General features: G+C 30.3%; 1 protein-coding gene across 1 annotated transcript in view; it reads left to right on the forward strand.

Moving 5' to 3' along the window:
* Nucleotides 1–12845, forward strand: part of LOC116015826 — a 27160-nt gene extending 14315 nt beyond the window's left edge. The window contains exons 7-8 of the mRNA XM_031255992.1: nucleotides 12496–12627; nucleotides 12745–12845. Of these exons, the coding sequence (XP_031111852.1) occupies nucleotides 12496–12627; nucleotides 12745–12845 (233 nt within the window). The remainder of the gene's footprint in view (nucleotides 1–12495; nucleotides 12628–12744) is intronic.
* Nucleotides 12846–13698: the final 853 nt, after the last annotated feature.

Consider the following 13698-nt stretch of genomic DNA (forward strand, 5'->3'; position numbering starts at 1 on the left):
TATATATATATATATATATATATATATATATATATATATATATATATATATATATATATATATAAAATTAATATTATTAGTGCAAAATAAATCATACTTTTCTTAATAATTAATTATTAATGTTATTACCTAATAATTATTTATTGTAATTCTCTTCACCTTTTTCAGTGTAATTGTTATGGTAATCTATATACATATATATTTTTATATTTAAGGTATAATATTATTGAAACAAAATAAATTATGCTTATCTTAACATATTATTAATTTTTAATTTAATTTCTTAATTATAATTAATGCCAATTATTATGGTAATTCCTTTCTTTCGTGTAATTATCATGGTAATATATTTTAAAATATTGGCAATTTCATTAATTATTATGGTAATATATTTTAATATTAGAAGAAAACAAATATTATAATTAATATAATTAATGAAATTATTATGGTAATTGCCACAATATTTGGTAATTATAATTAATATAATTAATGAATTTGAGAAATATAATATTTCTCCGTGGCAATATTTGTGGCAATTTCATTAAATTATAATTAATAAAATATGAAATATAATTAAGGAAATGAAATTATAAAATTAACAAAATATGTGTTAATAAATATTTAGATTTTTTTTTAAATATATACATGTATGCACTTATAACCTAATGGGGTAGCTCAAGTGGCAAGTGAACTCTCTTTGTGGGAAATAACTTTGGGATTACCCGTGTTCGATACCCACAGTACAAGTACAAGTGATGAATTCGCCTGGGCCAGCTCCAGTGCCTTTCGGAGCGAACGCGGATGGACTCGGACCGTTAAATGGACGGAAAAAGACCCGGTGGATCATATACGGAAATACATCAGATTATAGTTTAAACTTACTCATACAAAATTTAAAACTTACATTTTTTAAATTAATTTCTGAGTATAATTCTCTTAGTTATTATTCATAATTTTAGAATTATAATATATATAAATACATTTAAGAATAAATCAACTTAATTATGTTACTTTTTCTATATATTTATCTAAATATGTACATGATTAGAGATTATATTAACCATACAAAATTTAAATTTAAATTTAAATTTTGTATGTTATGAAAATAGATACTTGACCAAATATATTAAAGTCTAACTATATTATTATATTGTATATTTTAACATCTTTTTATTTTTTTTATATTCTTTAAATTTGAATTCATAATAACAAAAAAATTTCCGTGCAACGTATGGGTAACAATCGTGAGTAAGTGCAACATTTTGTTAAGCTTTGCTTTTAATAACAATAGTTGTATATGCCAAAACATTTTGTTAAGCTTTGTTGGCTCAAATTATTTGTTCTAACTTGCTCTACCGCGTGATGATTCAAGACTAACCTACAGAATTTAACTCACCTAAACATGTGAAACCTGTAAAGCATGTTTCTTTGCTGGTCCAAAATAATTTGTTCTAACTTGCTTTACTGTGGAATATTCAAAACTAGCTCACGAAATTTTTAACATGTACCCCTGGCTAGTTTTTACTCCTACCGCTTCCGTTCTTCACTCCCCCCTATAAGAGTTTCAATCTACAACCAGACATCACGACCTCCACTCACGCCACTGCTTTACTGCTTCTGCCTTTGCCCTCATCGGCTGCCCAAGGTAATAGTATATTTGTATCTATTTCTTGTTTCTTTTGTTTTTTTGAATTTATAGTTCATGTTAAAAATTTTAAGCAACAGAATTAATTACCTTACAAATTGGATTCATTTTTGGGTTTGTATTTTTTAATTTTATGTGATAAATAATTTTTTTTTAAAATCTTTTATTTTCATGCTAATGGTGTTGATTTAATTTTAATTGTTTGATGAGTGTATTGTGTTTCAAACTATTTTAAATTTATGTACGGTTAGATATGTTTTTGAATCAAACATATTTCTCCATATCTCAAGACTTGATTTAGTGAATAGTTTAACTTTTAATTGGTTTTTGGCCTATAAGCAATGTTTGAATATGTTTACCCATTGAATTCAAGCTATGCAATTTTCATTCATTTAATAAATTACTTCGGTTGTACTTTTCTTCTTTTTCTTTTTCTTTTTTTAAATTTTTGTAAAAATGATTTCAAGTAGCAAAATCAATTTATATTTCAAACCTTTGTTTGCTACTTTCTCTTGCACCAAAAGACGGATTAAAACACACCATTCCACAACACAGTTACACACCATTCTACGTATGAAAATGCACCAAATGATGGATTAAAACACACCATTTCACAACACAGTTAAATGTACCAACATACGTAATAAAACGCACCACAACATGTATTAAAACGCACCACACAATATACTAAAATGCACCATTTCAATTCACGTAATATAGATACTTAAAGTACCAAAAAGCTCTCCACTTAACTTGCGTGAATGCAATTGCCACCATTAGATTAGGCGAATTAGACGTCAAAGATAAGGCCGCACGATCGCACCGGAGCAACAGGCCGCATATGAATAGAAATCTATATATATATATATATATATATATATATATATATATATATATATATATATATATATATATATATATATATGACCGCGCCTTCCCGTGCGGCCGGTGCGGAATACACCACTATGTATACAAATATACACCACTCAATGTTAGAAAATGCACCACAATGAAAATACACAAAAACACCAAAAAACACACCACACACCCAAAATATTGCACCATAGCTCCCCTGCCCCTAATGGTATATTTCCTAACACTGTGTGATGTATATTTGCATACCTAGTGGTGTGTTTTTTGGTGATGCGTACCTAATGGTGCATATTTGTGTTGTGCATTTTCTAACATTGAGTGGTTTATATTTGTATACATAGTGGTGCGGCCACACTGACCGCACGTTAAGGCTAGGCCACACCTGATTATGACTATATATATATATATATATATATATATATATATATATATATATATATATTCCCTTATAAGTAATAAACACTTGCCAACTTACTTATAAGGGAAAATGTAATACTTTTGATAAAAAAAAATAAAGTTATACTTCTACTTATAAGTATTACAAGACCATGTCGACCCGACCCAACTAGTATCACGTATAAGAATCCGTTAGACGATCTCATACAAATGTTACTCAATTTCTTGTTTCTCTTAAAATTATTCTGTCATTCTATCATAATAATAATAAATTCTATCATAATAATTACCATAATTACAAATAACGAATTATAACCAATTGTAATTAATATTATTCTAAATCATAATAATTACCATATTACTAAAATGCCCCTACGTTTTGGCGGAAAAATTTTGGAAGAGGATATACTTTTATATATAGTATAGATTTGTGTGAGAATTTGAAATTTTAATATTTATTATGTATGCCTTTATTAATACTCAACACAAAAATATTTCACACTCTTAAATTTTCAATATATTTATTACGCAAGGGCAGAATAAGAAAAAAATTATTTTTTAATCATTTAGTTAAATATACACTATATATGATAAATCTTTATATTTGGTGAAAATTAAAAACCAATTTTAGAATTTCAATAAGTGTATGTTATTGTAATAAATATTCTTTTCGTTTTAATAAAAGTAATACATTTACCTCATATTTTCAGTTTTCGATTCTTTGTTTTGTGTTTTTTTTTTTCTATATTCCATTCTCTATTTTTTTTCTTGTTTGGAAAACATTTTCAGTTGCACTAATATAATTATCTACATTCATTTCCTAATTCAAAATTTCAAAACATATACAAAATTATGAAATTAATCATAAATTCAAATTATTGAGTGATTTTTTAGATCTAAAATTCAAATTATTTTTGGATTTGTTTAATTTAAGAGGAGAGTATACAATTTTTAATTTCTAGTCTAGAATATTTGAAAATTTAACATCCAATATCAAGGCCATGTATATTGCTATATGCACCTAGTCTATGATATATAACCAATGATATATGACGAGATCAACTCGTGAGTAAGCGCAACATTATTTTCGGCTTGGCTGTTAATAATAACAGGTGTATATGGTAGCCCAAATTGTCTTGTGGCAAGCAAAGACGGGCTCTTTGTGGGTCCCTATTATTTGTTCTAACTTGCTCTACCGCGTGACAATTCAAGTTAACCTACAGAGTTTAACTCACCTAACATGTGAAACCTGTAAAGCATGTTTCTTTGCGGGTCCAAATTAATTTGTTCTAACTTGCTCTAGCGCGTGACAATTCAAGACTAACCTACAAAGTTTAACTCACCTAACATGTAAAACTTGTAAAGCATGCTTCTTTGCTAGTCCAAAATCATTTGTTCTAACTTGTTCTATCGCGTGACAATTCAAGACTAACCTACGGAGTTTAACTCACTTAACATGTGAAACCTATAAAGCATGCTTCTTTGCGGATCCAAAATAATTTGTTCTAACTTGCTCTAGTGCGTGACAATTCAAGACTAACCTACCAAGTTTAACTCATCTAACATGTGAAACATGTAAAGCATGCTTCTTTGAGGGTCCAAAATAATTTGTTCTAACTTGCTCTGCCGCGTGACAAGTCAAGACTAACCTACATAATTTAACTCACCTTACATGTGAAACCTATAAAGCATGCTTCTTTGCAAGTCGAAAATAATTTGTTCTAATTTGATTTACCGTGGAAGGTTCAAAACTAGGCCACAAAATTTTTAACATGTTCTCCTAGTTTTATTCATGGGGAGAATGTTTTATGGTCAATTCCCATTCTTTGAACATCCAGTCTCAGCATGCTTGAACAATCGTCCCACAGAGTCCATGCCAAAAAAGAGTTAATTCCAATTTTTGTCATAGATTTATAGGTGGCAGTCCAGTTTTAGTCTTTTTTTTTATCAGAACATCCACATGTGGTCCGAGTATTATTGTGGCATGACCATTTTTGGTCTTCCGTGAACAAAATCGTTGAAATGTCATTAAATACAAAGACATTTTGATCATTTTTATATACAGTGAGTTAACCCCACTATATTTTTATGTTTATATTTTTGAAAAAAAAATTGTAATTGAAGACCGAAATGAATTTGTATTTAACGACACTAAAATCTTTTTGTTAACAGAGAATAAAAAATGGTCATGACGCAATAATACTAGGACCAAATGTGGATGATTTGATAAAAAAAAAAAAACAAAAAAAAAAACATAAACAAAAACAAAAACGAAAACAAAAAGTGGATTGCCACCTATAAATCTAGGACCAAAAATAGAATTAACTCATGCCAAAAAAGTATTAGTATCTTTAGTTAATATCTTTAACCAATTACTGAGATGCCAAAAATGTTAAAGAATTACTTAATTCAAAAAAAAAAAAAAACTATTTAGTTATACCGTTCTTAATTCAATCTTTATTAACTAACCATTCTCGTTATACCATTCAAATGAATCTGAGTAGAATTACTGAATTAACCCAACCACTGCACATTATAATTTTGTTTAAGAATTTGAAATTTTAATATTTCTCATGTATGCATTTCATACTCAATATAGAAATATCTCACACTCTTAAATTTAATTTGCAATACATTTATCATGCAAGTGCAATATAAGAAAAAACAAATCTTTATCAATGTATTAAATAAATACTATATATGATAAATCTTTGTATTTGGTCAAAATTGAAAATTAATTTTGGAATTTCACTAAATGTATGTTATTGTACTTAAAATTCTTTTAATTTTTTTAAAACACTGTGCATTTACCTCATATTTTCTGTTTTCTATTTTTTTAAAATATATTTTATAAAAAAAAAATTGATTTGAATTGCAAGAGTTAATTTGAACATCTATGTAGAGATTTAAAGATATTATGTAGGAGAGCCAAACTCTAGATCTTTTACAAAAGATATGAAAATCTAATAGAATTAGAACTTGGAAAAATTGCATGTTTCAAAAGATATACAAAAGTTAATAAAAATGATGCTCCGATGTTAGAAGAGGTTGAAAATCTTTATTTTCTTGTTTGGAAAACATATTCAGTAACACCAATATAATTATCTACATTCATTACCAAATTCAAAAATTCAAGAACATATACAAAATTATGAAATTAATCATAAATTCAAATTATTGAGTGATTTTTTAGATTAAATATTCAAATATTTTTGGATTTTTTTTAATTTAAGTGGAGCCTATACAATTTTTTAATTTCTAGTCTAGAATATTTAAAATTTTAACATTCTCTATCAAGGCCTATATGCACCTAGTCTATGATATATAACTAATGATATATGATGAGATAAACTTATGAGTATAACATTTTGTTTAGCTTTGCTTTAGTAATAATAGTTGTTTATGCCAGCGGAAATTGGCTTGTAGCACACAAAGACGGCTTCTTTGTGGGCCCAAACTATTTATCCGAACTTGCTTTTCAGCGTGACCATTCAAGACTGGCCTGCATAATTCAACATGAAAACCTTGTAAAGCGTGCCTCTTTGTGGGTTCCAAATAAATTATTCTAGCTTTCTTTACAGCAAAACCAGCGCCGATGTACCCCTAGTTTTACTCCTTCCTTCCGTTCTTCGATCACCCCCCCCCCCTATAAGAGTTCCATTCTACTACTTGACGCCCAGTCCTCTACTCACGTCGTTGCTTGGCTGCTTTTGCCTTTGCCCTCATCGGCTACCCAAAGTAATAGTATATTAGTATCTAGTTCTTGTTTCTTTTGTTTTATTGAATTTATAGTTTAGGTTAAATTTTTAAGCAAGAGAATTAATTACTTTACAAATTGGATTCATTTTTGGTGTTATGTAATTTTTATGTGATAACAAATTTTTTTTAAAAAAAAAATCTTTTCTTTTCATGCTAATGGTGTTGATATATTTAATCGTTTGAGTAGTTTAATTTATTGTGTTTCAAACTATTTTAGATTTATGTACTGTTAGATTTATTTTTGAATCAAGCATATTTCTCCATATCTCATGACTTTTGCGATTAAAATTTGTGCATTTTGAAAAAATCAGAGCAATTGATAGGTCTCAGTATTTCACAGGGAAAGAAAAATGGAACATTAGCCTGTACCAATTTGGCAAAGAATTACTCCTCAAACTACACTTTGTAGGACATTCAATTCTATATATTTGTTTTCTTATTAGAATATTAGAGAAGTAGCACGCGTTTGCTAAAACTCCCTTTGGTCAAGGTTTCAACCCTAACTTTAGCATTGATTATTTTGAAAACTTTTCAATTATAATATTCATAAATTGACTGTGTGATACGATAGTTTGCTTTGGTCGAATGGCTCAACTGCTCAAGTATATTTTTATCTATTTTAAGAAATACTGTGTAGAATTCATGATTTAGGGAAAAGTCAGAAAAAAAATTCTTTTTGGGTATTTGGCCGATAAGCTATATTAACAGACCTGTTTACCCCTTGAGTTCAATGTTTGCAATTTTGAGTTATTTAATGAATCACTATTGTATTTTTTATATTAAATTTTTAATAATTGAAACTTTTCCCATTCAAAATTGTATAATTTGTTTCATTCTTAAATTAGAAACTGTTATTGACTTTTCTTTATTTCAATAATTTGAAATTATACAGAAATTTATCGAACAACTGCCATGGATAAAACACGTCAAGTCAAAAATTTTGCTAACTCCAAGGTTAAACCGTTCACCATAAGGTATGCATTTTCACGCGCGCGCGCGCGCACACACACATTTATATATAGTCCCGGTAGTGGAATATTGACTTTTTGAGCTACAAGAGAAAGTACAGGCGGTCCATCCCAAAAACATGTAAGGGATGTGCATTCACTTCTAGATATAAATCATATAATAAAATACACTTGATAGTGGTGTGGTGTGCACCCAAAGTTTGAAATAATTAGCAAAATACTATACGTAGTAATATTTTTTCCTTGTTTGAAATAATATTTTTGTGTTGAATTCACAATACATTAGGTATGGTGGTGTATATTTGTATACCTAGTGGTGCGGCTGAATAGGAACTAGCATTAGGTCTAGGTAAAGCAACCAAACCAAGAATAGGAGAAAGAGTCACTCATGATCAAAATGAAAATAGCTAGGAATTCAAGATAAAAAAGGAAATCCATATATAACAAACACAAAATATAAGATCAAAGCTAAATATTAAAAGAAAATAAGGAAGTCGTAATGAAATAAAAGTAGAGAGATGACTTATATATTTGATGATGAAAATGTAAATCTAATCTTCAATCCTTGCTTCAACAATGAAAAGGAAATTGAATATAATTACAACTTGAATTGAAAGTGCAATTGTAATTGAAATTGACGGGAAAAGTAAAATCTAGGGTCCTAAGAAATTGGTAGTTGAATTCTATAGAGTAACTAACTACTGAATACAAAATTTGATAATGTTGTGGTGTGCACTCAAAGTTTGAAATAATTAGCAAAATATTATAGTATTTTTTCCTTGTTTGAAATAATATTTTTGTCTTTTGCTTTAAAGCCATTAAGTTTTTTAGATCCGTGATAGAATTGGCTTCCAATCTTGTGAGAACCTATGCTTAGGAGAGAAGTAATGAAATATGTAGATTTAGTAAAACATTCAATTGTTACATCATTAATACATTTCTTAATGATGATGACTATAATGATAATCATTATTATTATTTTTTGAATACTACTAACTCTATTACAATGCAGTATCTGTTCATATATAACTACTTTCTCAACTTATTGAAGCACAAGAGTCAGTATAGCCTCCACTGAGGCTGGGCTCACCCACCACCTCCCTTATAAAGGGAAGGGTTTGATGCCACTGGACTACATGGTCCTTGGCATCATCATCATTATTTTTAAATGTAGTTGTTATGCATGCAGAGGCTACGTTGCCGAAATGAAGAAAAAGAACCCAGAATTGTGTTCACCATTTGCGCCAATGCCAACGAAGGAGAAAAATCCAGTTGATGAGAAGCAACCTACTCCACCAGAGAAACCAGCAGCCAGCGAAAACGAAATTGTTTTAAAGAAAGCATGAGTGTTAGATTGATTTGGTGATATAGCATGCATGACTATATTTTGGGAATAATTTTCAAATAAAGTCCCTTATGGACTACATACATTATTCCATAATTATATTATATTTGACATTAATGCATGGGATTGAACGAAAAAATTGCATATCATTGAATTGCCTCAATAGATGATTGGTATATAGTGCCTTTTTATTGTGTGCACCCTCGTTGTAGCATTGTGTTCATTTTGTGTTTATTTTATGTGTGTGCGCATTGTAAACATGTATGCATTATTGTACATATGTGTGTGCATTTATTTGTGGTGTGGGTTGCACCTAATGATGTGTTGGTGAAGTAGACAGGTATGTGAATCAATTAGCATTTTTATACATACATATATTCATTACTGGTAGTGGTGGTATATGATGTGTATGTGTGCATTTCAATGTGAACATGTATGCAATGCAACGTATATGTGTGGCATGTGTGTACTATAGTACATATGCGTATTGTGTACTTGTTTGTGGTGTCGTTTGCACCTAATGATGTTTTTGTGCACTATATGTGAATTGATTGGGGATTTTGGTCCTTATTTGCCTTGGTGGTGGTGGTGGATGCATGATGTGTATGTGTGCATTTTAATATGAACGCATGTACAATGTAGTTGGTTGCCCTCTTCTTGAATTCAAGCCATGTGTTTTACATTAGGTCTTAAATTTTTGGACAATAACACATTTTACTCTTTTCAGATATATGTATTATTTTTTCACTATGTTTCAGACCTATAAAATGATAGTATAGAATCTAACACACAAATTATAAGTTTATTTTAGATAATGCAAACATAACATTCTTTCTTTGACACAAGAAAAACTGGTATTGTATATTGATACTTAAATGCAATAATTTTGCAATAATTATTGATAATCATTCTCATACTCTTAAATTTGCAATACATTTTTTTTTTTGAAAATAATTTGCAATACAGTTATTATGCACGAAAAAAAAAATCATAATCAATGTATTTATAAATATATACTATATATGATAAATCTTTGTATTTGGTCAAAATTGAAAAATAATTTTGGGATTTCAATAAATGCATGTCATTGTACTAAATATTCTTTTAATTTTTATAAATGTTGTGTACTTGTGTATTTGCATCGTATTCAAAGTTTTCCATATTTTTCATATTTTATAAAAAGAAAATTGATTTGCACGAGTTAGTTTGAACATCCAGACGAAATATGTAGAGAAGATATTATGTAGGAGGGTAAAAAATTATTTGTTCTAACTTGCTTCACGACGGGATGCTTTAGGACCAACCCACAAGATTTAACCTACTTTAATATCCCTAGTTTTACCCCTTCAACCTCCGCTCCTCTCTCCCCTCTATAAGAGTTTCAACCCTCTGCTAGACACTCAAACCTCCTTTGTTGTACTGCTTGTGCTCTTGCCCTGGTCTTCTCTTCAACTTCTCTTCCCAATTTTAATCACTCAAGGTAATTTACTATGTTAGTCTCTAATTCTTATTTGTTCATTTTCTTGAATTTTGAGTTCAAGTTTAAAAAAAATTTAAGCAAGATAATGACTTTTCGAATTGGATTCATTTTTAGGGTTGTGTATTTTATGTGATAGCTACTTTAAAAAGATCTTTTCTTTTTTGTGCTAATAAGTAGAGTGTGATTTTCTTATTCGATTTTGACAATAAACTGACTTAGTCATGCTGGATGGACCTTTTGTGAATGTTGATACCAATTGGATCAAATTGTTTTATACAAAAAAGGCAATGTATTTTTAATTCGTTCCTTGTTTAAAATTGATTAAATTTTAATTGTATGATAAGTTGATTGTGTTTCGAATTGTTTTAAATTTATATGAAGTTAGATATATGTTTGATTTAACATCAAAATTAAATATTTTACACTTATAACACTTACACTTATAAATTTTGGTCAGATCATAGAGGGGCAGATTCATTTGTTTTTCAAAAACAATATAGATTGATGTTAAAAAGTAAAGATTTTGAGATAGATTTCAATAATTTTAAAAAGTATCGATATCTTTAATCAATATGTTCAATCAATTACTTAGTTATTCAAATGTCAATAATGTCAGCAATTTACTCCTTTCGATCTTTATTAGTTCATAATCACTGTTGCATTTTTTTATTTTTATTAGAGAGAAAAAACAAAGGATGGAGTGGTGCTCTGCTCGTTCCGAGCACTTAAATGCTCAGTCGGGTGTGTGCAATGCATGTACCCGTTGGCATGTTAGGCGCTGCTTTTTTTTTTCATTGCGTTAGAAAACAACTTTTTTTTCTTCTTTTTTTTCTTTTGCAATTATTGATACCTTTCAATCTATGCTTTGGTTTTTGTTCATTTAACTACTAATTCTTGATTTGATAAATGTTTATAATCTAATTTTTATTGTGTTGTAATTGTGATTAAGATGGCATTTCATTTAACTACTACTCCTTGTATTGAACATTTGCTTTAATGAATGCATGGCAATTTTCTTTTCCAAAAAAATGGCATTTCATTCAAACCGAAATTGAATTTTATATTGGATCGGAATATAAGTGATTTTAGGGTGACTCTCTTGTAATGAATCGTGGACGATTCAAGTCTGGATGAAAATGTAATACTTATACTAGAAAATACAATACTAATTATGAATAAATTGTTTGTTACTTATGAGGAAAAATATAATATTTTTAAATCAAAATATAATACTTTTCTCATCAATATTACACTTTATTTCATAACTGTTCAACATCTAAATATTACATTTTTATTACAATTTCCCTTATAAGTAACAAGAATTTTGTTATTGATTAGTATTACATTTTCTAGTATAAGTATTGCATTTTCATTTTGACCCGACCATCTCACAGATCTGGTCGCACAAGAGACACACCCTTTTTAAATTTATCACACTTAGATGGGAATCATAGTCTATGAGTCTTGAGATTTAGGGCTGTGCAAAAACCAAACAACCTGAAAAAACTGTTCGACCCGACATCCTTAAAAGCCCACCCAAGCAGAATTAAACCCGACATCAGTAAACCGAACCGCTTTACGAAACGGCGTGGGTTAATAGGATCCGGGTGGGGGATAATATCAAATTCGACCTGCCCGAATATCCGAGAAAAGATAGGGTTACGTATGGTTTAGGGTTGTGAGATGTCGTTTGGTCCTAGTATGTATGTATGTATGTGTATATATATATATATATATATATATATATCTGTGTGTGCGCGCGCGCGTGCTGATAAGGCTGAAATCCAAGTGTTTCCTCATTTGCGCAGTCACGATTGTAGAAACTAGGGTTCATTCTTCTGAGCTCTCACTTCTCACTTCTCTCTTCTCTCTTCTCTAATCTCTGATCTCTCCCTTATCCTTTCGCAATTCTGATTTCTCTAAGACTCTGATAGTCTGAGACTCTAAGTTCTCTACTACTCTGGGTTCTCTCTACTACTCTAGTCTGTTATCTACTTCTTTAAGACTCTGAGTTCCATCTGTTCTGTAGTCTGGTGGAAGCTCGAAGTTGCGCTGGTGTTGTGGCATGTGGTGGTGTCGTCGACTTCGAGTGGCTTAGGCTGCCAAATACCCCCCTTGTCAATTGAGGAAAATCTTGAGGAATTGGAGAGATTTGAACAAGGTAACACACTAAGTCACTAACAATTCCTAGTTCCTAACATTAATGCCATTTTTATTTAGTTTTAACATGTCAAATTGTTTTCTAATTTTAAAATTCTACTATTTTTTTATTTTACAGAATTTAGTGTTGATGGTGGCAATGCAACTAGAAGGATTGGTGATTCTACACTTGCTATGATAACTGTAATGTTATGCTTTATACTTCCTAGTTTATATTAATTTATTAATGTATTATGTATACTATTATTCCAGTAGTTATACCGTGGACCATGGGTCATGGCTGATACTGTAGTTGAGTTGAACTGATACTGCAGTTATGCGGAACAAAGACCGTTTCATCTGTCTGGAACTGCAGTTGTATTGAACTGATACTGCAGTTGTGTTGGACTGATACTGCAGTTATATTGAACAGATGAACGACCTCTGTTCTGCGCAACTGCAATTTCATTTCAACACAATTGCAGTATCTTTTTAACACAACTGCAGTATCCATTCAACACAACTGCAGTATCAACCATGACCATGTTCTGGACCATGGTCCACAGTATAATTTGCGCTATTATTCATGCCTCATGAGTGATGAGGCAGGGAGGCTGGGGCTTGGTAAAAGAAGAAATAATTTTATTCCTAGTCAATTTCAATATTACGGAGTACATGATTCACCAAATGATCCCAATAAACGTGCTAACCTCGTCAATCATTCACCATCACAGGTATCCCCTTCTGCAAGTGCGTGTACCACACACTCTACCCATTACACCCACGTGGCGGGCCAGTAACATATTTCCCTTTATGCATGAAGCAGCACTCTTTCTTTTCGTTTGGCGCGTTCAGATACGCGCCATCGAGCACCATAAAAATTTTAATGTCGAAACAACTGGAGCTGTTGTGTGGCGAGTGCATCAGTCTAGCATAAGACGGCGCGTGTAGTACAACATGCTGTAAGCATTTTGGATTAACACACTAGTGGTTATCCATTTTGACACGTACGGCGTTTTGGCATGGATAATTACGAAACTTCCAATTTAATGGAAGAGTTTATTGATGAGGTCTTGATAAACCCACCCGTGAC

This window comes from Ipomoea triloba, chromosome 4, assembly GCF_003576645.1.
Source record: "Ipomoea triloba cultivar NCNSP0323 chromosome 4, ASM357664v1".
In the NCBI taxonomy this organism is placed as follows: domain Eukaryota; kingdom Viridiplantae; phylum Streptophyta; class Magnoliopsida; order Solanales; family Convolvulaceae; genus Ipomoea; species Ipomoea triloba.